The 24,567-nt window shown below is 46.9% G+C and overlaps 1 protein-coding gene and 1 long non-coding RNA gene across 18 annotated transcripts in view; one reads left to right on the top strand and one right to left on the bottom strand.

Moving 5' to 3' along the window:
• BCAS1 (brain enriched myelin associated protein 1) overlaps positions 1-15,138 on the top strand; it is a 99,692-nt gene extending 84,554 nt beyond the window's left edge. For 8 of the 16 annotated variants that reach the window (XM_059892442.1, XM_059892444.1, XM_059892446.1 and 5 more), the window contains 3 exons: positions 6,177-6,242; positions 12,254-12,523; positions 13,968-15,138. In XM_059892442.1, the coding sequence (XP_059748425.1) occupies positions 6,177-6,242; positions 12,254-12,523; positions 13,968-14,042 (411 nt within the window). In that variant the 3' untranslated portion in view covers positions 14,043-15,138. The other 8 variants (XM_059892445.1, XM_059892449.1, XM_059892441.1 and 5 more) reach the window with 3 other exon arrangements.
• Positions 281-23,560, bottom strand: LOC112449354 (uncharacterized). 2 transcript variants are annotated; one of them, XR_009497070.1, is made up of 3 exons: positions 23,051-23,560; positions 1,482-1,577; positions 281-852 (listed from the first exon to the last, which is right to left on the bottom strand). It is a non-coding gene; the product is annotated as an uncharacterized lncRNA (long non-coding RNA). The 2 variants fall into 2 exon arrangements; XR_003037929.2 differs by lacking the exon at positions 23,051-23,560 and adding an exon at positions 3,731-12,139.
• Between the last annotated feature and the right edge of the window lie 1,007 nt (positions 23,561-24,567).

Raw genomic sequence — 24,567 nt, 5'->3', positions numbered from 1 at the left:
AGGGGATGTGTGGGTGACACAAATTTGGGCAAAGCCTGTTTAAAGACAATTCCAGACAGGATATGATGTGAAAGGAAATGACAATTTCCTAATAGCGTGTGTAATTTAGCTGGTGAATTTGCCCTTCTTAACTTCTATAGCATTGAAAGAATGTGGGCAGACATCTTTGGGTGTCTATGAAGAGTTATGTATATTAAATATTTAAACATCCGGGAACTTAAATAATATAATGCAATCAAACCCCAATCGTTTGGAATACAAAACAAAAGACAAAAATATGTAAAAGGTCATTGGTTTAATTCTCTTTTAATGAAAAGCAAGAATTTCATTATAGTGTGCCTTTATTTCCAGGAGTATTTGGGAATTTAATCCTTTGAGAAAACAACTCTAATTTCACAAGCTCAACCTGTTAAGGAATTCTTTCTAGTCCACAAAACAAAACAGAACAAAACGCTTGCCAGTGGGAGATGAGGCATATTAAAAATCACTGTCAGAGATTGTTGATGGGAATCATTTTCTTTTATTGCTGAATCCTCATGGAGTAAGAAGCGGTGGGCAGTCTGCATGACCGGGACCCCATCCATCTTCCTGGCCAGTCATTCTGCAGTTTGGCACTGAAAACAGGCCTCGAGATTTGAGATTTTTAAATCAATTTTTACGTCAGGAAGGAAAAGAACATTTGGCCTCTCTCTGGCAACCCATCTGAATTACAAATGGGATCCCCAAATAACTCATCACAACGCTGAGGGTGATCCAGCTTTCTCATTTCTGGATGGAGCTGAGAGATACAAAAAAAAAGAAAAGGCAAACAGAATGACTTTGTCTTCCAAATAATTGACATGAGACTTCTTCCTTTAAAAGAGAGAAAGATATGAGCGACTCCAGATAAAGCATGGAAAGGCCTCTCAACCACCCACTGCATCCATTCCAAACACATCCTTGAATTCAAGTGAGGTCCCCTGTTTAAACTCATCCTCCAGAGTCATCCACTGGGTGATGTTTGGGGATGTTTTACAGCAGTAGAAACTGTAAGTCTGAACTGTTAGGCCAACAAATTGGAAATAAGAGTCCCTTAGAATCGATTTTCTGCAGGATACGGATGAGGTAGAAAAGGACATAATTTCCCCCAAGTAACCCGCAGTCAATTCATAGCATCAGGTCTCATAGTGTCCATTACTCTTATTTCCTCTTTCCCATTAAAAAGGTTAGACCTGGAATTTGAATATTAGTGCTTCCTATTAATGTTCAAACCCCTACGCTTCCATGATGGTTGGGGTTTCCCCTAAAATTCCAGATATCCTAATTATTCATTGACATTACTGAATTATCCTGATTATACTGAATATATATAAACATGCTGACTTATCATTACATAGAAATATACTAAATTATCATTACATTATCATGTTCTGATGAACCTTTGCTCTACTGATGGACGTTTGGTTTGTTTCCGACTTTCTGCATTTCATTTACTCACTTACTCAACAAATATCACTAAGCTCCCACTATGTTGCAGGCAGCAGAGATGAACGATGAACATAAACAGATGTGGTCCCCGTCCTCATGGAGAACAAAACCTAGCAAAGAAAACAGATTTGTTTTGAAGTCTATGCCACATTCAGTGAGCACACACCATGTATCTTCGACTCACAACCTCAGCTGCTTCACCAAACTGCATGAACCTCTTTATAACCTATTTTCTGCACAGATGTTAATATCCCCATGGAGTACACTCCTGCAAGATGGCAATTAGCAATTAATTTCAGGAAGCACTTCCAGTTAACATTTCATGGCTTCCAAACAAAGTCTTTGGATTTTTGTAGGAAAAATAAAAATCTTGTCTAAGAGCTTGAAGATAGACAGCATCTAGCCCATCACTATGGGATTTTTCTTTTTTCTTTTTTGAGTATGTGCTTAAGCATTATAATTGAATAAGTAAATATTTTAAACTGACTTCAGATATTTTTAGCAGAATATAGTTTTTAATATTAATTGACTTTAGTAATGAGCCAATATTGTAATGAGCCAATATTATAAAATATACAGTATTGTAAAGTTTTACAATATTGTATATTGTAAAACAGTATATTTTTATTTAGTAATGAGCCAATATTGTAAATTTAATTTAATCATCCCTTTAATTACAAATAAATAAATTTTTAAAAATAATTGACTTTAATAGAAGAGAAAACTCAATTGCAAATACATCACCCTCATTTTGTAATCAGGGTTTCAATTCATCTGACCATTGATTTTCTACTTTCTAGTCTTCACTTCCCTTAAATTTCTTTCAGATAGCGTATTTTACTATCTCATGGCAAAGTACCTCTTGGCTGAATTTTTTTTTTTAATAAATGCATTGCCCAGTTGATTTCTAAAGAGATCTTTTTTCCCAGAAATTATTCTTTCATAAAAATCATTTTTCAAATAATTATATTTCCAGGAAAAGAAAGCAGAGTCATATAAGTCCTAGGATCACATTGACCACGTGTAGATGTAGCACTTTACAAACATCCCATGGGCTCCTGCAGACTTTGGAAACAATTACGAGGAATGGCTAAGACATCTGTCCACCCTAAACAGAAAGCGATACCTACGTGTATTCCTTCAACGGTGTGTCAGAAATTGGCTGTTTGAAGCGCTCATGTCTTTTTACAAAGTGAGTGGGTAGAGACCTGTATTCGGGTACCCACAAACCAGGTGGGCAGATGAAAGCAGAAAGGTGACCTGTATTCGGGTACCCACAAACCAGGTGGGCAGATGAAAGCAGAAAGGTGGATGGAGGCATAAAGGCGTAGATTTTCACTCTGTCAATATTAATAACACCTTACTCTTGAGAAGTGCTTTCTCCTGCAAACTGTTGCACAGCGCTTCCTTTAATCCTCCTCCTGTCTCTTTCTTTGGACCGTTGATTTTGTAAGAAACTCTTTGTTGGAATAACCATCTCAGGCTTAGATAAGAAAGACTCTTAAACTTTAATACTGGGAAAATTAAATGCCCAATGAGACAGCCATGAAATCAGAGGGGTTTTGTTAATTGCATCAATCTAATAAGTCCAAGAAAACCTGCTGACAGGGACTGTCTCATGGAAAAAAAGAGACTTGTTTGTAAGGTTAACTCTTAAACAAAACACAGGAGTCTTTTAGCCAAAGTTTTTAATCTTGGATTCCTCCCGAGTATTAAAATATGAATACTAAGTTGTTCTTTAAGGAAAGGCTTTTTAAAGTAGCATTTGTTTGGGGCAATTCCTGGCTTCACCAGAGACTTGGCATTCCTTCCCACCCTGAAAGGGGACTCTACAGTCATTTGGCGGGTCTCAGCTATTAATAGTAATAATAATAGCTACCGTTTGTTTATCGCATGCAAATTACGTGGCCAGTCCTGTGCCGCGCACAGCGCGTGCATCAACTCGTTTATAACCCAAAGTCCCCGCCCGCAAACCCTCTTACTGCCCCACTGTGCAAATGCGGGTATTGAAGACTCGGCGTTTAAGCGACCTGCCCAAGGTCACGGAGTTGCGACCAGCAGAGGCAGAACGCACACTCAGGCTTTCGTTGCTTCTAAAGCTCACCCTGGCACTCGCGTGTTAGTGATGCTTCCTGTGCTTCTGGGAGCTGTTTAATTTAAAAGCAGATAGAACAGCCAAAGGTCCACTTTTGTGATTTTCTTATTCATGTTCTCTGTGGAAACATCATGTTTATGTGTTGGGCTTACCTGAAATGACACTTACCTGAAAATACGACCAAGCAAAAGATAGGAGAATTAATCCATGACTTTCGTAAAGCTTGGACACAAGTTTTCTGAATGTACTTGCCACTAAAATAAGATTTATGTTGGCTGTTTCATTTTGTCTGAATTGTCCAATTCCGTTTCAAGTGAGCCTCTTGGTAAAACACAAAGGTTGGACTCAAAACCTTTGTTTATCCTGGAGCTTTCTAGCAGATCCAGTTCCTGGAATCTGTTGTAATGAGGCTGATTTAATAAACAATCAGGCTATTGTACTCGCTAAAATAAAATGTCATCCCAATTCTTCTTTTAAATATCAACTTCAGTTGAAGTAGATCTCTATCAAAATACATTTGCATTCCTTTCAAAGAGATGGGAACTGACCACCAAACATTTCCACTAGGATTTTGAATAAGTGATGTATATTGGAGATGCTTCAAACATTCTTTGGGAATGAAGCTATAAGCATGCATGGCACAATGAAAGACATTTAAAAAGTGATTTTATTAACATGCAAGGCTTGGTTGCGAATCCAAGCCCTGAGATGCTTCGTCTTTGATTCCCATGAATAAAAATAAACTCTGTAAAGAAAGTTGCTCAATAATATCACACTGGGAAATCTCCGAAATTACTTAATAGTCTTCAGACTGTTCTTTAAAGTACTAAATAGTCTCTGAAAGGATTTTTTCATCTCTTTAAACACCAAGTCTGTTATTTTTGACAGCTGGGGGAAAAATAAGCTGCTGTGGTTATAGTCCTTTGAGTACAAAGCCCAACAGGAACTATTTTAATTTATCACTGAAAGAGGGCTCTGCAGAGAGGAAAGAGAAGGGGTGGAAAGAATGTGAGAGAGAGGGAGAGAGGAAAGAAGAAGGGAGGGAGGAGGGAGCAGGGAAGTAACTGTCAGTACCTGCTGATGTTGAAGAGACAGCAGACAGACTTAACAAGACTCTGTCTAAACTCGCGTACCGTCACCTTTCCACCAGTGCAGCTTGGTAGCTCAGTCGATGAAGGAGACCCCGGTTTGATCCTTGGGTTGGGAAGACCCTCTGGAGAAGGAAATGGCAACCCACTCCAGTACTCTTGCCTGGGAAATCCCATGGACAGGTCAAAAGGGTCCAATACGACCTAGCAACTCAACTACTAAACTATTCCTCAAAACGAACGCAGAGAATAATCATGAAAAAGCGCAAGGCAGTCTCCTTTACTTTTTGTAAAGACTTTGAACTTCTTTGCAGTGATTTCCCTGGCATCCTGAGGGTCTCTTTTCAAGATTGTAGCCTAGATCCACTACTGCCCAGGGAATCTGCAGATTCAATCCAAGCCGCCCTCCCCCAACTCCCACCAAAGGCTAGCAACAGACGGAAGAGAGAAGAAGGCAGATCTCAGTCTTAAAGTGGCAGGTACCCAGCACTAGCAAATTGGAACAATTAAATTTAGGGAAGTTAAAAATCTCTGTCCGAGGGGGATGTAACATGACTCCTAATGTCCATTCGGCTTTTCCTTACAAAATCACTTTGGTTGGTTTCTGCCTTTCAGCATTCCCTAACGGCCAGCTCATGAGGGCAGGGCCCTGTGTTCTAAAGGACACTATAGAGCGTGTTTGAGTAGGAGAGTCAGTGACAACACAGCCCGAATTTTAGAGGCCCCAGGAACCCCAAAGAGGTCAAACTTTTAGGTGAGACCTGAAGGAGCTGGTTGTAGGGAACAAAATAATAACCAAGAACCCTTTTCCCTGCTAACTGTTCTCAAGAAGACGGGCCTTGTAGAGCAATGCAGGAAGCCTAGAGGGAGGAGAGAGCCAGTTTCCACCTGAACGGGTCTAACCTGCAGAGAACAGATCCTCGTTTGCCTTTGGGCTGGACAGCTCTCAGGAGAGGCTAAAGCGGCTGGCGCCAGTATCACGCTGGTAGAGCCTCTAGCTTAGATTGTCAGTGTAAGGAGCCAAAGCTGTGACTTCAACCCCATTCAGCACGTCCTGATGCCACTGGCCACGGCAGGGGTGCTAAGCATCGGAAAAGAGAATGTTCAACATAACCCATCTCTCTACAAGGGGCAAAACGGACTACAACAAAACACCCACCACCTAAATGCTACCAGCGGTTTACTCTTCACTTACTAACTCATACATTCTGTGTGTTCTCTGATGTCCTGGTTCCAACATCAGTATTTTCATCATCACTGATTTACCCCAGAATAACATAATCTCAGGATTTAAGACCTTTATTGTTGTTTTTGGAAACCAACACTTGAATTTAGCCAGACTCTGGTTACAGACTGCATGGAAATTCTGTCTCATGAGCAGCGCGTTTCTCATTGGTCTTCCATTTATCTTGGCCTTGCACCTCAGCAGTGAATGACTGAGGTCATCCATTTCAGAACTTTCCTTGCATTTTCCCTGTTGCTGTGCTTCTGGTCGCTGAAAGGCCATTGTCTGTTTGTTATTTTAGTCAGTGAAAGGGGATGGAGGGATCACCCACTCTGAAGAAATAAATGAGAAAGACTCCAGCTACCAAGTAAGTGATCTGTAACCTCGGTTCGGTGGTGGGTTTAGCTGCTATGTTCTTGGTTCTTTCGAGCCTCATGTCCAGTCAGTTCTCAACCACAGCCAACACATCTGACATCTCTAGGTCGGGCACCTACTGTATACCAGGCACCGTCTTGGACTTGGAAGACGCAATAAATGTTCATTACTGTGTTTATCAGCATGAGCTACCGTACGGTACCATAGAGAGGAGAGAAAATGAGTGTTTTGATTTTTCTTCTTACAAAGACACTATTCCTACTAGTTGAGGGCCCCATCTTTATGACATTAATTAGCCTTAAGTCTTTACTCCAAATACTCTCAAGGACAAGCTGGCTTTCCTCAGCTATTTCTTATTGTAAAGTCTCACACACGCTCTTCCCTCTCTGCACATGGATAATTCCTCCTCGTCCTTCACATCTTGGCTTAAACGTCACCTCCTCAAAAACCTGTTCCCTTCCCACCCATCGTCTCTGCACCCCGTTCTTTTACTCCATGGCTTTCCACCCATCGTCTCTGCACCCCATTCTTTTACTTCATGGCACTCATCACACGTTGCAGGAAGTCATCTGTCCGCTAGTCATCTGTCTCCCTTCCCCTTCCCACCCCTGTCTGGGGCACTTGTGGAGCAAGGAAGGGACCAGGGACCTGTTCTATTTTTTTTTTTTATCACACTGCATGGTGCCTGGTACACAGTAGCAGCTACTTCTGGAATAGATGAGTGGAAGACGTGGGGTCATGCGGGCTGTTTCTATCATTTTCTCTATCCTGGAGAAACAGTTATGTTTGTATAACTGTACATATCCTTTTTTTCCCCAATGGGAATCATTTCATGCTCAACATCCTATTTTATAATCTGTACTCTTTCTTAACTTAGAAATATACCTCCAAAAAAATGTCATCAATATTCTTCTTCTAATTTTGGTGATACAGAGACATGGTTAAGTGTATGGGCTGCAGGCTTCAGACTGCCTGGGTTTGAATCCTGGCTCAGCTGTTTTTTGGTTGTGTGACTAAAGGCAAGTTACCAATCCCTCCAGGCCTCAGTTTCCTCATCTGTATAATGGGGCTAGGAAACGCACTGCTTTATAGGGCTGTCATATTTGGATGGACCTATACGAGTGGAGCACGTAGAACATTCCTGGTGGAGAGGAGTCACTGGATTGTAGTTGCTGTAATATCTTACAGAAGAACCTGAACGAATGTTTGGCCAACCCAATTCTTCCTTACTCCACACACTTTCACACTGGTTAGGACTTCAGCTTATAAAGTCACACCCTCTGCTGCTGTTTCATTACTATTATGGCTTCTGACGATAAATTACTACCCTGTAATGTTGTTCATACACAAACACACATTCTAGCAATTACTAAATAATTTATTATTTATACTTCCATAATAGTTGGTTTCTCTTACACATTTCAACATGTAATATATTGCCTTTTACAGCATTCACATTGTTTTTATCTTTCTTTTTTAACTGACTACTATACCCACCCTTCCTCCAAACCTATATTCTAGACCCCTTTGGAACTAAAAATCCCAAAGGGTACTGTCTTGGAAACATGATAAACTTCTGTTGTTCACTATGGAATATTTACATGTGTTTGTACATTTTGTCTGGAATCTGACAGTGAATCAGTTATGCCCATCATTTTGATTCTACAATCTGACTGTAGTCACTGGAGATCTGAACGAGCTGGAAATGTCATTCTATTTACACTCATCTAGGAATGTTTCGAGAGTTCTGTTTTCCAGGGTCTTGGATACAGACATGAGAAGATTTGTGTGTAGTATTGGGAGATGACAAATGTTTAGTTTAATTTTAGGAGGAGGGGTAGACAGTCTCTGCTCCTTTTAGATTCTCCCTCTCTGAGGTATAAAAGCCTTAACTGATGCTTCCACAAAGAGAAAGCACAAGGAATTCCCAGCCTGGCTTGGCTTCCAGTGTCTGAATCAAATGGGACCTTCTGATGATCTTGTCCTCCAGCTTCCTGCCAATGTCCCTGGGTTCTAGGAGGGGACACACTCAGATGATTCAGATGTGAATAAGTTTTGTTATAAATTTTCAGAATGTATAGGGTCAAACCCGAAGCAAAGATTCTAAATCTTCTGCATTTCATGACAAAGCAATCATACACTGTTCAGACTCTTAGCTCATTTTGAAGGAAAGGACTCAGCCATGTATTGTTTCCAAATTTAGCTTCTAAGCTATTTTTTTTTAATTAAGCTAATAGGGATGGCGTAACCATGTGGTAAATAGACATGACCCACTGAAGGCTCCTTTCTTAAAAAAAAAAAAAAAAAAAACACAGTGTCAAAGGAGAGCTGTTTGTGGGGACTCCCCACTTCACACCTGAGTGATGAGCTAAGGGAAATGTTTTGGAAACATTGGGAAGGCCAGTTGCTGGCCATTCATTCCAGACTTACCATGTGTCAGGCGAGGTGCTGGATATAGAGCGATGGAAGAAACTCAGAGGGATCTTATCCTCTAGAGCTTCCCTTCCATCAGAGGGAGTCAGAACACTTCCACATGAGCAAAGAAATCCCAAACATAAAGAAAACTCAGCAGTGTTCCCCAAGAAGGGGGTCAGGCTTCCTCAGACTCTCTCAGCTGGGGCTGCGTCTCCAAGGAGCACAGCTAAGCTGAGACCTGATGGAAAAGACGCGGCCCCTGAAGCCCTGAGACACCCTGAGCAGCAGCGTAGCCAGGAGGAGGCTCCGCTTTCAGAGTCAGCTTCTGCAAGGGAGAAAAGCCCCCGGTGGCTGTAGCAGAATGAACAGGGCCAGGACGAGGCCAGTGAGGCACAGGGGCACCCGATCCAGCAAGTATTCCCTGAGCACCTCCTCTGTACCTGGCACTGGGACCTCCCATCCCTCAAAGCCACCAATGAGTGTTAAGCCAGGAGGACCAATTCGTCCCAGTTTGCCCAGGACTTTCCTGGTGTGGGGGCTTCCCAGGTGGAGCTAGCGGTAAAGAATCCACCTGCAACGAAGGAGACTCAAGAGACATGGGTTCGATCCCTGAGTCGGGAAGTTTCCCTGGAGGAGGAAATGGCAACCCACTCCAGTATTCCTGCCTGCAGAATCCCACGGACGGAGGAGCCCAGCGGGCTACAGTCCATGCGGTCGCAGAGTCGGACACAACCGAGCACACTTAACTTCCTGGTTTTAAAGCTGTAAGTTCCATGTCCTGGAACACCCTCACGCCCAGAGAGGCCAAGACAGTTGCCCCCTTTGTGTTCGGCACCCAGGCACCACGTCCTCCGTGGGCTTTCCATCACCAGCTGCTGCAGTCCTCACAGCGTCATGAGGTACGATTCCGTTGCTCTATTGTTACTCCTATCCAGAAGAGGAAGCTGAGAGGTCACACCGTTTATTCCCGGTCACTCAGCAAGGATGTGATGAACCAGAGCCACGCCATGTTCTGTTGACTCCAGACACAGAGCTCTCAGTTACTCGCTGTGTCTTAAAATCCTCTGTGAGGCAAAGCCAGTTAACGGGGTGTGGGAACATGGGTGGCAGGGTTGCTGGTTTCTGCCTTTCTGCAGAGCAGCGTGCTGGGGGTGTCTGCCTCCTTGTAAGGCGAGTGTCTGCTCTGGGTGCCTGTCATACTTGACATCTGAGCATCTGCTACAACTTAGGCAGCTGGGATCCGACAGAAACGCTCAGGAGGTGTGCTGGTACAGCAGCTGCTTGGGGAGCCCTGGATGCCTGAGGCTTTGCTCCGAGGAATCCCTTCCTCCAGGGTGCTGCAGTCTGGGGAAGGCTTCAGGACCTGGAAATTTTTCTCTGTCTTCTTGTTCATGTCTAAGAGGTGTGTTTGATCGATCCACTGATGTGAAATGATTACTCTCTACCTTCTGAATCAAAACTCCCACATTGCCGTAGAAGCTCTGTGACCCAAGTTTTATGAGTCACAAGTTGTGAATGTGGACCCAGTGGGCCAAATGCAGCCGCAGCAATAATTGCGCTGTGGTTGTTTGCTGTCAACAGGGCTTTAAAGCTTCTGCTGTCAGTATTTTTAAATAAACATATTTTGCATTTACTGTAATTCGAGTTCAAGTTTCCACTGAAAAACAACAGAAGATCTGACAGTGCCGAGCTATAATCTAATCATATCTTTGGTGGATCTGAGCAGCTGTTGCCCTTTTAAACAAGGCATCTGACCTTCAGCTCACCACAGTCTCCCCTGCTCCGATCTGTCTCCCCAACATCTAGGCCAGCATTGCTTGAACTGTTTTTCTTACACTAGAGAAATATTTCTTTGGCCTTAGGTGGCTTTTCAGTTCAGTTCACTCGCTCAGTTGTGTCCGACTCTTTGCGACCCCAAGAGCTGCAGCACGCCAGGCCTCCCTGTCCATCACCAACTCCCGGAGCTTGCTCAAACTCATGTCCATTGAGTCGGTGATGCCATCCAGCCATCTCATCCTGTGTCGTCCCCTTCCCCTCCTGCCGTCAATCTTTCCCAGTATCAGAGTCTTTTCCAATGAGTCAGCTCTTCGAATCAGGTGGCCAAAGTATTGGAGTTTTAGCTTCAACATCAGTCCTTCCAATGAACACCCAGGACTGATCTCCTTTAGGATGGACTGGTTGGATCTCCTTGCAGTCCAAGGGACTCTCAAGAGTCTTCTCCAACACCACAGTTTAAAAGCATCAATTCTTCAGCACTCAGCTTTCTTTACAGTCCAACTCTCACATCCATACATGACCACAGGAAAAACCATAGCCTTGACTAGACGGACCTTTGTTGGCAAAGTAATGTCTCTGCTTTTTAATATGCTGTCTAGGTTGGTCATAACTTTCCTTCCAAGGAGTAAGCGTCTTTTAATTTCATGGCTGCAGTCACCATCTGCAGTGATTTTGGAGCCCCAAAAAATAAAGTCAGCCTTTTACAAGTGGGGAGATAAGGTCAGCACTGATTATCCCAACCCTTAGCCTCTTTCACATTTTTATTTTATCTGTATGGCCCCCAGTGTCATTTCAGTTCAAGTGAACTGTGGGGAAAAGGCTTTGACCTCCTAACAGATTTTTGGTCATCTGTAATTTACCTAGAATTTTGGATTTTGCAGCCTCAGTCCTCCAAACCATAGGAACCAAGTAGGATTGCGAACATTGCGTTTTACCATGAAAATATGTCCATTCAAAACTATAAATAAAACAATTGCCTTCTTTTACTACTGTTTTATGAAGTGGCAGTGTCACACCAGAGATTAAGGGAGACAATCATGTAGAGAAGAGGAGGCGTACCCAAGGAAAGGCACACGTGGTGCAAGTGGGAGAAAGCCTCTCACAGCCGGCTCATGCGAAAAGGGGGCTTCAGGAACAGCTAGATCGGGGCATATGCGATGGCAGCGCTACGTGGGGTCTTTCTCCCTTTCTCGCTCTTCAGCTCTCATCTCTGCTTTTCCTCTGTGTCCCCGGGTTTCTTTTTCAAGCAGATTTTTTTCCTAGAAGTGTTGACGGTTCCTGAAGCTCCAGGCTTTTATCTTCACAGCTTCCGGCTCAAAGGAAAGGGAACAGACCTCTCTCTCGCTTGTTTTGGCAAAGCTTTGAGATCAGCTCAGGTTTAGCTGTGTTTGGCCAGTCCGAACCAATCCCAGCAGCTCCGTCATACACAATGCTCTGGTTGGCCAGGTCTGAGTCACGTGTCCTTGTCCAAGGATGAAATTAGGTGTGAAAACCACAGGGAATAAACCAGAGGGAAGAGTGGTTCTCCAAGGAAAACCCAGCTTGTAGTTCTAGAAGGAGTAAAAAATGCTTGCCAGGGAAGCATTCATCAGTGAATGAATGATCAGATTGGTAAATAAATGTCCCCTCTGTGATTTCATACCATGAAAGTATTTACACATCTTTTCTTATTTTTTTCCATCTCATCCAGGACTCACAAGTACACAGACACCATCCAACCTTTGAACATCTCTGTCTGAACGTATTTATTCACCTGCTCCTGAGTGTTGTCTTGCCGCCACTAAAAATGCACTTTGTTTGAACTTGCTCTAGACCTCGGACCCCACGGAGAAGGTGGTCGCTCCGCCACAGCCGGAAGCGGCAGCTGCAGCTGCAGGCCAGAAAGGCAAAGAGGGCCCGTCCAAGGACAAAAAGGCAGCCGCGGAGACCAACAAGCAGAAGGGCAACAGGCAGGAAGCCAAAGAGCCGGCCCTGGGCGTGGAGCCGGCTGCCGCGGAGGCGAACTCGCTGCCGAACGGGGACAAGCCCCAGAAGAGACCCGAGAAGCGGCGGCAGTCCCTCGGGGGCTTCTTCAAGGGCCTGGTGGGTAGTCGGGGCGCCTCCCCTCTCGGGGGTTTTGGGCCCCGGCTGTGGGTCCCGCCTCCAAAGGCGACCAGCTGGCTGGCCACCAGGTGGCCAGACCTTTGCCAGACAAACCCTGAGCGCCTGCTGGGGGCCAGGGGCAGAGAGCCCGGTGCGTGCAGGTGCGTGAGATGCTGGCGCAGGGCGGAAAACAGGAGCTCCGTTTCGGGCCGTGGGCAGCTCAGCCAGCTGTGCGGGCTGCGCAGAGTACTGGCCCGCTCCCACGTGAGCGCGAAAGCTATTCCAGCTGTTCAGCCAGGAAACGCTGGACCCTTGCTTATAGCCTTCCTGGGCTGGTTTGCTGCTACAGTGCAGAAATGGCCAAAGAGGGGCCGCAGCAGAAGAGACAGTCAGGCAGCACGCTTCTCGGACCGCCTTGGAGCGCTGATGGCGCTTTGGCACCGTGATGCCCGCAGAGATGGTGAGCGGTGGGTAGACACTAAGTCTTGTTCACGCCACCGAGCCCTTTGTCTGAGGCCAGGCTTCCTTGCATTCGTCACCTCTTTAATGATGGCAACATCCCTTTGGGGTAGAAACGCTTCTTCCTTAATCCCTCCATCTTCCTGTTGTCACGAGACTCCAACAGTGGTGAAGAAGGGAGGGCTTTCCTGCCACTTTGCAAGGATCCAGTCCAGCCCCGAGGGCTTCCAGGCTGGGCACTTTTCCCCGGGGGTTGCCTGACCCCTCTCCTGAGAGGGCAATGCTAGCAGCAGGCCCGTCACCAGTCAGGGAACCATTGCCACCTCGTCACCTACGGAAAAGGAGCCTCCAGCTGCCCTCGGCCCCTCCCAGCCCAGCCTCCCTCCCCAGAAGCTACAGCGCCAGCCGCTCCCCACGTGACCTTTGCCCTCCTGGTGGCGGCCTTCATTCTGGCCCCTCTCTCATCCTTCTTTACCTGCTCGGATTCAGATAGAAAGCAGCCTGCTTGGTGTTACATGAGAACTTTGCAGAGATACGTTTTGTAAGCAAAGTAAACAGCCAGTACGGTTAGAAAGTGAACAGAGGGTTGATGGAAATTAGATCTACCTGGGGACGGTTTTCTACACCACCCCCACATCCCCAGGTACTGTTCTTAGCACATCATAAGCCAGGACTCGCCTTGTCTTAGAACAGCTCTCTGAGATACATGTCATCACCTTCGTTGAGATAAATGTCATCCCCTTTATTCTAAAGATGAGGAAACTGAAGCACAGAGAGTTCAGTCATTTGTCCAAGATTTCACAAAGCTAGAAAGGAATATACACAGGCATGGAGTTCGGGCAGCTCACCGGAGACCATTCTCTTACCCACCACCCACGAATACGGCGTATTTATTTAGGACAGCACCTGGCATAAAATGCTAAGTAACTGGTGATTGCTATTGTTGACATGACAGATCTTCACGTTCTTTTGTTATTTCCTCCAGGGACCGAAGCGGATGTTGGATGCTCAAGTGCAAACAGACCCCGTGTCCATCGGACCAGCGGGCAAATCCAAGTAAACAAATCTTCACGGCTCCCATCAGGTTCCGCCACCGAGATGTCTCCTCCCGACTCTGTTTCCCCCCAAACCCTCTCCATCTGTATATTTTTTCTTCTGATGGCCATCCCATGAAAGTCTGTCTCCGAATTAAGCCTGAGCTGTTGTATATTGAGGTGTATTATTTACGTCTCTGGTCCAGTCTTCCCTGGTAAATAACTAAAAAGATGGCTTAGCAGGTTAACTAGCCAGGTCTGAAGATGGGTCCCAAGCAGGTTTGGGGAGGGGCAGAGAGGACTGCATTCTGGTTAAGTTATGAAAAATGGCGAGGGGCAAGTAAGTTGCAGAAGGGAAAAGACTGCTGGAAGGAATTAAGCTTTGTAGTCAAGGCGTGCTCATCCTCTCGGCTTGAAGAGGAGAGGTGAAAATCCGTTTGTTTAAGTTCACGTTTCAAGGAGGGAGACCGTGGGCTGTGTGTTGTTGGGAGGTTGCCAATTTTCTGGAATGGAATGTGTGGGGAATGACAAAGGAATGAATAAGAGTTGTTTTTCTAATAGGGTCCTTGAACGTTATGGACGAGAGGGAAAAGATTGACTGGAGAGGACTTGACATGATTTGGAAAAACAGTTGCTTTTTGAGGCTCAGCGACAAGGGCGAGGATTAGAACTTCAAAAAAAAAAAGAAAACCCAAACCAAACCAAATAAAATACGTTGCGAGTTTACTTTTGCAACACTAGGGGGCGCCAAGGTCTCCGTTTTCCTCCTGCATCCGTGTCCCTAACAAAGATTTGGTCTCTGCAATCTTACATTATTAATGTTTCTCAGATGGCTGAGGGGCTTGCTTCATCTGTTCTGTCTGACACTTATCTCAAGTCTGTCTGTAATTTCCTAATGTTCTCAGGATGTGCTCTGATAAAACCCTCCCATAACCCCAGTTAATAATAAAAATTTACAGAAGATTATTCAAATACCTGAGTTTTTTTTAATACTTGTACAGAGGAGTACATAGGACCATGGTGTATTAAAATGTAGTTCAAAACCTAGCCATATGATTGACTGATATCATGTATACTGTATCTTTTTCTGATTTAATAAAAAAAAATACGTTGACATCTGAACGATCTTTTAATGTTCAGCTTTTAAAGCAGGTCTCGTCTCTCTGTCTGAGATGGCTTTATCTTCCATGTCAGAAAATCGATGCTTCCCCGTCTTATTTCCTCTCCCAGATCTTCCTCGATTTCCTCATACGTGGGCATGTGCACACAGATGTGTACACGTGTATATTTGCACATATGCATGTGCACACACAGATGTGTAACATATACACACTGCCTCTGGCCACACTGACAGAGCAGAGCCTGACACAGAGACTCAGTGCAGGTGCGAGCCTGAAGGCAGGCTCCCAGAGGAAAGGGAGGAAGAGGAAGACAGCGCAGGGTCTGGTCTCAGCTGGAGCGGAGTTTCGTTGGGTCTCCCAGGGGGCCCTGGAGTGTGACTCGTACCACAAAGTTGGTTCTACTGCAGGCAAGGAGGCTGGCCTCTGTCCCCTTGTTGGAGAGCCATGGACCACCCTGGGAGGTGCTGGGCCAGGCACGCTCCTACAGTTGAGCTGAGAAGCTGGGATCCCTCGGGCTGGAGGTTAAGAGTCAGTCGGAGTGCCCACAAGTGACACATACAGCAGGTGTGTATTTACACGCACAGATGCACACACACACTCAGGGACGTGTTTCCATATTTATATTCCGTATTTACACCCACAGATGCACACACACACTCAGGGACGTGTTTCCATACAGGGATAGACGGACGCACGCACACGTTCAGTCTTACACAGGCAAACGGACACGCGTGACGGACCCACGGGCCCCGCGGCTCTGACAAGGCCACTGTGTGTACAGTCCACTGCACTGTGGCTAGAAATAGCATCAACACCTGCTCCTGAGAAGTCCGTACCTTAGGCAAAGAAAACTTTGGCTTGAGCAGAAAGGCTTTTGGAAAATGTGTTCAGGACAAAAATATTTCCCCAAAAAAAGTTTGGGAGGCCCTTGGCTCCTAGGACCCGCCGGCTACCAGCTTGGACCGGCTGCGCCTGAGAGCCCAGCTCCCAGAAAAGACCAGAGGCTTTTTCCTTGGGGTGGGTTTGGCTTCTCCAGCCCTCCCGCCTGAACCTGGAGATTCCTCTGTCTGTGACTCACCCAGCGGAGAATGACCTCATGCTGCTTCATGTCTGCATGCTTAACTCGGCCCAAATCAGGGGAAAAAACCCTCTGGGGAAGACCTCAGTGGGGGATGACTTTCCCTCCATCATCCCCATCACAGCACACGGGATGATTCAAGGCAAACAGGCAGCCGGTCACTGCTTTGTCTCTAAACACTGCGGGGGTTGCCTGGTATGACCTTTGAGCTCTGGCCATGCCAGTCTGTTGAGAAAGGTGGCAGTGTTATTTGCAAGTTTCACCTCACTGCACACAGGGGCTTTTTGCCCTGATGAGAAATGTCTCCAGGGCGAGACTGACTCACTAACGCCAAAGGAGCCCTCCCACCCTGGGAAAAAAGTTTCAAACTTTTAAAAAGAAGTTATCTGCTGAGAATCTTGCTGCAGAGCATGCCAACAGTTTCCGTAACTGGTTTCCCATCCTCCTGGCCAAAAAAAGAAAGCCATCTTTGAATGAAATTGCTTGTTCTGTTTCTAAGAAAACTTAAGCCAGAGAGGACTCTAAAAATTATTGGGGAGATTCTAAAGCCAGTTGTAACCTGAAAAGCAAGTTAAAATTCCATTTTTTTAGTTTGGTGGGGTTTGTTTGGTTTTAATTGGAGAGCCCATTCCTGACACATTTGCAATAAATACTAATTTCCATGCTTCCTGTTGGGTTAGGGGTGAAAAGAGTGGCCACTCCCCAAGTGAGTGGGGAAAGCTCCGGGGACACAGATTCACAGAGGGGCTGAAGTTCTTAAAAGGGCAGCGCCCAGGAATGCCCTTGGGATACCAAAACCACCCACAGTAAAATGTTAAGAACACCCCAAAATAGAAAGAAATTAACACCTGGGGGAGGGGCCACAGGTGCCTTTTTGAAGCTGACATGCTCGTTAACTTATTATTTATTTTCAGGGGTACATGGACGTGTCTTCTCCTGTGTCAAGGCGTGGCCTTTCCAAGACTTGGGCTGTTGAGCTGAACTGGCCACCATCAGGGAAAACCACCACCACCACCAACAGGGAAATGCTGCTTGCCAGCTCCAGCCAACGGCGACCTCCGGACTGATATCCGTAAAAGAATTCATTCAAACCACAGTTGTTCTCAGCAGCCCCTGAGGTCTCTCATGAATTCATGCTGGGGAGAGAGGCACATGCCACCCAAGGAAAATGCGAAAAAGGGAAGGAAAAGAGAAAGAGACCGAAGTCCTTGTGGTTTTGTTGCGCCCCCTGCCCTTTAAACAAATCATCAGGGATTTGCACACACGCGCACACACACACACACGCACACACACACACTCTCTCTCTAACTGCATTGCTGTTGTTTGTGTGCAAACAGATGCACTGGGGTCCCATTTAATGAGACTCCAACAGGTTCGAATCTGCGCCTTGCTGGCTGCTTCTCAAAGTGCCTGGAAGAGAGCAGGCCTGATGAGCAGCATTTCTTTTGTCAAAGAATCCCAAACTGATCTTAAGCCTTACAAACCAGAATCAGCTCCCCACGCTGCCTGAAAGAGGAGGAAAGGAAGGTGATTGCCAGTATTAACTCACCCAAGTTGCAAATGCAGGGAATGGGCTTTGCAGAAATCTAAAATGATCCTTACCAGCTTTTAACTATCCTCTCAAGCCCTCTCTCGGCCTTTTATTAATAAAAAGGCAGTTCGCACGGTGAGTAGAATTTAGCTCCTCTCTGGTCTAGACCTTGTTCATTCTATCAGTGGAAATCAAGTGACACCAGCCATCCCCCACCCCAATCCCGGAAATTACAGGCTCCATTAGGAAGAAAAGGAATTTACAGAGCAGCAAATTCTGTAAATTTGTAATTCAGATCTCTAGCACTGGCCTGAAAGCCTGTCAGAATCCAGTCCTTGGCATAAATTGGTTTTCAGAGGAGCTTAACTCTTTTGTTTCCCTCTCTTGGAAAGCCACTCACTGGAGCCTCTTCACCCCCTGGCCCTTAAACTAGCCATTGCCAGTACCTGGATAGCAAATCAGGGCGATTTTATGAAAGTAAGGCTAACAGTTGGGCTTCCCTGGTGGCTCAAATGGCAAAGAATCAGCCTGAGATGCAGGAGACCTGAGTTCCATCCCTGGGTTGAGAAGATCCCCTGGAGAAGGGAAATGGCAACCCACTGCAGCATTCTTGCCTGGAGAATCCCATGGACAGAGGGGCCTGGCGGGCCATGGTCCATGGGGGCACAACTGAGCAGCTAACACTTTCACTTTTACCAAAGGCACATTGTCACACTTTACGGTTTGCAGGCTGCTTTTTTACTAAGTTATCTAAGTTAAAGCCGTGTGCCCTAACTGGACTTAACAGCATCCTCTGTTGTATTTCACTATGAGAGGGAATGGTGTGCACTCTATGGCTTCCTCCCCTTCCGAAGGTGCGCTCCTTAACAAAATGGCCCCCAGCAGGATCTGGCCATGATTGCATGCGATTTCTTCTCCTTGAAGGTTTTCTATTTAAATCTGGCCACAGGAGGGAGTTCCAAGACCTGGATCCCAGATCTCTAGCCTGGCCCTTTTCTCTGACCGCTGACCAGGAGGTTGGGCTGAAGCAACTCTTAAGAGTGCGTTTGTTGGGTAACTCCTAGAAAGTGGTTAAGTTTCACGATGAGAACTAGGGTAGGAGGGCCAGCCTGCTGAGTCCGTTGCTCCCTGTGATTCTCAGTCCCCCGAACAAAGGGAAGGTTGGTTATTGGTTGGTTTTTCCATTTTTATCAGCTCAGACTTAGAAGAAGCTTGAGAAGGGTAGTGTGATTGTAAACGGTTAAGTTGGTGTCACTGCCAAGCGTGGAAGTCACCCTCACACCCAACGAGAGGAGACGGCAAGTGACTTACCCTGTCAGTTTCCTCCCTGAACAGGAGAGTAAAAACAGTGCATAACTCGTGGAGCTGCTGTGAGCATGCACTGCGATGCAGCAAGGCAAACCCTTTGTGCAATGGCTGCTACATTAGAAACAAAAAAACCAGTAGCGGAGGGCTGTTAGAGCACAGGGAATGTTAGCACCAAGTCCCTGAAAACTCGTCCTCAAGTTGGCTAGTTATAACGACAACAGCAGTAGGGATGTTTATCATTCTGTGTGATAGGTGTTTTGTTACAACCTGGCTCTGATCTTCTGGGACTCAGCTCTGCCATGTCCCAAATGAGTTGACTTCAGCAGTGCGAGACAAGGGAAGTACAGGATCAGCGTCATCAGTTTTGATTCACCATTTCCGTGAAAACTGATGTTGAGAAGGTGACTATGATGATGCAGTAAGCAATAAAGCAACTGTGGATATCAGGATTTTTAAAGTTAGCCATTCCCCAAGCCGGCCAGGCCCCTTCAAGCTCCTGATGGGACTTGAGCAATTATGACGCCTGCCCTGCAGACCGGGGTCGTTAGACTGTGAGCCCGTCAACATCAGGCACCTTCTTGTCTCATTCACTGCTCTATCATCAGTGAACAATACCTGGGCACAGTAAATACCAAATAAATAGCGCCTGCATGCGTAAGTTGACAGCTAAGTATTTTAAAGCCATGTCCATTGGAGAGAGGGTTGCCTTATGCTCTGGCTTGACTTTAACTCCAAGTGTTGGATCACTCTCATCAGTCTCCCCTCCTCAGGTGCCCAGCTGAGTGGTCCTCAAAGTGTGGTTCCATAACAATCAGCCGCAGCTGAGAACCAATTAGAAATGCAAATTGTCCAGCCCCCTCCAGACCCAGGGTGGAGCCTCCCACCCTGTGCTCTCACAAGCCCTCCAGGTGGTTCTGATGCAGGGAAAATTAAAAACCACTGGTCAAGGTTGAGCTCTAACTTCACTGAGTGTCAACCAAAAAAAGACCAGTTCTGAACATGCAAAGATAATCACAGCTAACCTTGGAATTTACTATACAGGTCAGGTATTGTGCTTCACAAGAAGTCCCTTGTTTACTGCCCATTTTACAGGTGAGGAAAACAAGGTTTAGAGAGGAGAAGCAACTTAGCCTGCGGACACACAGGTCAGAGCCAAGGTTGCAACCCAACCAAGCTCTTCTTAAAGGCGTATTTTTGCGTCTGTGAGAGATACAGACAGACACAAAGATACCTGGAATATCAGTAACGCAGGGCACGGTGGTGCTCAGAGGAAGACTCTGCCTCAGGACTAACGGGGACGGAGCTTGGCCGTTTCAGGAGGTGACGGCTGAACTCACTAACTGGAATATCAGTAACGCAGGGCACGGTGGTGCTCAGAGGAAGACTCTGCCTCAGGACTAACGGGGACGGAGCTTGGCCGTTTCAGGAGGTGACGGCTGAACTCACTAACTGGAATATCAGTAACGCAGGGCACGGTGGTGCTCAGAGGAAGACTCTGCCTCAGGACTAACGGGGACGGAGCTTGGCCGTTTCAGGACGTGACGGCTGAACTCACTAACTGGAATATCAGTAACGCAGGGCACGGTGGTGCTCAGAGGAAGACTCTGCCTCAGGACTAACGGGGACGGAGCTTGGCCGATTCAGGAGGTGACGGCTGAACTCACTCATAAAGAATGGCCAAAGGGGCTCCCAACAGAACGGAAGTGCACAAGGCCAGCGTTTACAGAGGGAGTGGCAAGTAGGTCAGCATGGCTGGAGTGAGGCTGTGGGGAAGACAGATGGTGAAGGCTGGAGAGGAGGCAAGACCACATCCGCAGGGACACGCGGAAAGGAGCCCGCAGTGAGAAGCTTAAACCTTCTCCTGTGGGCAGCAAGGAGCCAGGGAAGAGCTCTGAGCTGGAGGGTTACAGAATCGGATGTGTACTTTGGTTGCAGGTGGATCTAATGCAAACTCAATTCAACTAATATTCCCTGGATCCCTTGAGTGACCTCAACTACCAGACACCATAAAGTGTCATCATTTTACTTTAAACCTCTTCACAGAGTATAAGAAATACTCAGACAAGACCTCTGAATGGCTTTGGTCCTTGAAAGGATGCTTGAATGCTTATTTCCAAGTGTCATATATGTGAGTTTGGAATTTAGCCCCATCGTCCAGCTGATTACCCACATCTATGACCTTAGGCTGTGAGATCTTTAGTTACTTTACCCTAGCTTGCTTCTCTGTAGAATGCAAATAATCGGGGAACTTAGACTTGATGAGAAGAGTAATAAGACAACCATTCGTAGCTTGTTAGTATAGTGTGTTAGTTGCTCAGTTAGGTCCGACTCTCTGCGGCTCCGCTGACCGTAGTTCACCAAGCTCCTCTGTCCTTGGGATTCTCCAGGCAAGAATACTGGAGTGGGTTGCCATTTCCCTCTCCAGGGGATCTTCCTGACCCAGGAATGGAGCCCAGATCTCCTGCATTGCAGTCAGATTCTTTACTGTCTGAGCCACCAGGGAGATGAGACAACACATTCGTAGCTTGTCAGTAGAGTGCCTGGCAAATAAGCGCTCAGAAAGCACACTGATGAGGATGCCCAGGACACCTGCCTGAGGCAGAAGGCATGTCTTCTCTTTCAAGGGCTCCAAGTCCACCCAGTCCTTAGGACACCCTTAAGCTGCGTCCTTGTCTCTCCCTGTTCTGGTAACCTGATTGTCTGGCTCATCCAAGAAAAGAGAAAGAAGGGAGAGAAAACATGTTGATTTTCCCTGGTGTCCGTTCCATTCGAAAGTAAAGTAGAATTGAGGGGAGGGGACTCAGGTCTCCCTTTAATCTTCCTTGGTTGTATCTGCTTATTAGCCATGTTGCCATAGTAGCAGATGCTGTGGACGCCCCATTGGTCCTCAGCCCAGCTCTGAGTTCACCCACAGCCCTGATAACGTTCACGTCCATGGTCCCTCCATTATTTGCTTTTCTTCTTGATGGCTTCCTCCATGGGCTGTGGGAACTTGTTCAGTGCACATGCAGGATTCCTGGAAATGCCTGAAAGTTCACGTTTCCAGGGGCACCCTCAACCAAGGAGAGATGGAAGATGACACATAAATAGGTCAGCTTCTCCATATTTGGGGGGTCTTCTACATGTTTCCACAGAGGTCCCCAGCAAGAGCCCACAGTAGTAACACACTCATAAGTACACCCTCCCTCGTTCGTGCTCCCTGGGACCCATTCCCAAATAAACGACTTGCACGCAACCTCTCGTCTCGGGGTCTGTATCTAAGCACAAACATCTGTGTCTCCCTTAGGCTTTCGTCAGGGGATCTAGCTTTGCGCCAAGTAGTTTAACAGAAAGGGGGTTAATACGGCACTGGTTTCAAAGGTGCTGGAAGAGCTGACAAGGCAACCATGTGACAAGGAGACCACGCAGAGATGAGACCCAGAAGGAAGCCACAGCTACTATTAGGGCCAGACAGATAACAGGGGGAGGTTTGGTTACCAGACCAGGGAACCTGTGGTCCTGTGGGAAACGGAGAGCCCTGTTGGGGGAGGGGAGGACTGCCTGAGGGCGGCTGGGTGGGAGGGGGAGGGGATGGGGTGGGGGGGGAGGGGATGGGGTGGGGGGGGAGGGGGTGGGGGGGGAGGGGGTGGGGGGTGGGGGAGGGGGTGGGGGGTGGGAGAGGGGGTGGAGCCTGCGAGGGGGAGGAGAGGGGCGGGAGAGCGTGGGAGGGGAGAGCAGGTTCGGAGGGCTGCTCTGCAGAGCCGCCGCTTTTGTGCTGATGGGAGGAAAAACTGTCTTGGTGCCAGGGCCTCCCACTGGCTGACCTGAGCGAGAAGCCACTTGGTTCTGTGGATCCTGGGAAAGGTAGTTTGAAGGCAAGCCTGGAAGGAGGACGTAAGAGCGAACAGGCAAATGCCCAGCGCAACCTGAGGTCCTGCTTTGAGAGAGAGAAAAAAAACCACCACCACCAGGGCGCGGCTTTGGCTAGGGCCCCACCCTCTCCCTGGATCTACATACGTGAACATGTATGTTGCGGTCCCTGTGACAGCCCGGCCCCCTTCGTCACCTTCAGGAGTCGACGTTAAGGATGCAGGCTCTGGGTCCAAAGGCCGGGTTGGAATGCAAAGGCACTTCCCTCCCCGCCTCGCTTCCCGCGCGTAGAGCGGGGCTGGCGGTGGAGGCCCCTCGCGGGTTGCGCGGGCTTTAAGGAGACACCCTCCCTGCAGATGCGCCTGGCGCGTCGTAAGGGCCTGATAAAGGTTCACACTTAGCAGCACACTGTGAGTTTGAACTGGCGTTTGGGTATTTGGACACCCATTAAAATTCCTGCTCGAACTTGTTTCTTCTTCCCTTTACCACTCCAGCCCCCAGCTTTAAGTCTAGAATCCGAGACTCTGCCTCCAGTCTCGACTGCGCCGCCATTAAACGACAAAAACAAAACACCGAAAAACGTTTCCACTTTCACAGAAGTCCTGCCAGGACCGGGGAAGGAGCAGCCCTTCCCCACCCCTCTTGGCTCCCAACCCTCCCTCGCAGCCCCCGCCCCTCCCTCTCTCGGCCACTTGTTCACAAGTAGCTTAGCAGTTTTGAGGATACAAAAACAGGAAATTGTGCACCAGTCCTGACTAAAGCTAAAAACGCTTGAGCAAACCCTTCATCGCACTGATTTCTTCAGCTCTCAGAAAACGAGGGCCTTGAAAAAATCAGGCCCCCTGGCCGAGATCTCTGGATTTGCTTAATCATTTCCTTTGCAAATGTGTAACTTCTTTAGCCACGAAGAAGAGATGGTGAGAAAGAGGGAGGCGGGAGGTGAAATGTTTGAAGTCAACCACAAGACAAGACAGGAAATTCTGGAATGGGGGTGGTGGTGGTGACGTTTCTTTCATTCCTCGGTGCCACAGCAGTCTCCGAGAGCAACTCTGGAAAAATGACCAGAATAGGAGATTTTTATTTTTTTGCTGTTGACTCTGACTCAGAGGGAAATGCGGGCATCTTCATTCAGGGGATGAATGGAGATCATCAGAGCCAAGAAGACGCTGGGTTGTCCCCATCTGCCCTTTATTTGGAGTTTCCCAGGTGGCTTGGTTGTAAAGAATTTGCCTGCCCATGCAGGAGACTTGAGACGTGGATTTGACCTCTGAGTCAGGAAGATCTCCTGGAGGAGGAAGTGGCAACTCCAGTATTGCCTGGGAAATCTCATGGACAGAGGAGCCTGGCGGGCTACAGTCCATAGAGTCTCAAAGACTAGGACATGCCTGAGCACACGTGCACGACCCTTCATGTGATCCAAGCAGCAGACACTTGTTGAGAGCCTATTCTATCCTTGTCATTTACAGATATGAGGAGGAAGAACAATTTTAACTCTACACTCTTGCTAATATAGCTGTGATGTATATAAAGCAGAAACCCCCGCATCTAGAAGGAGAAATAAATTCACAGTCGTAGTTGTAAGTTTCACCTTCCTTCTGTTAGTAACTAAAAAACAAGCCAACAAAGGCAAGTTAGTAGCAATTAAAAAAAATGGCCAGCACTCT

The sequence above is a fragment of the Bos taurus genome, chromosome 13 (genome assembly GCF_002263795.3).
Source record: "Bos taurus isolate L1 Dominette 01449 registration number 42190680 breed Hereford chromosome 13, ARS-UCD2.0, whole genome shotgun sequence".
NCBI classification, from domain to species: Eukaryota; Metazoa; Chordata; class Mammalia; order Artiodactyla; family Bovidae; genus Bos; species Bos taurus.
This window is presented reverse-complemented; position numbering and strand designations above follow the sequence as displayed.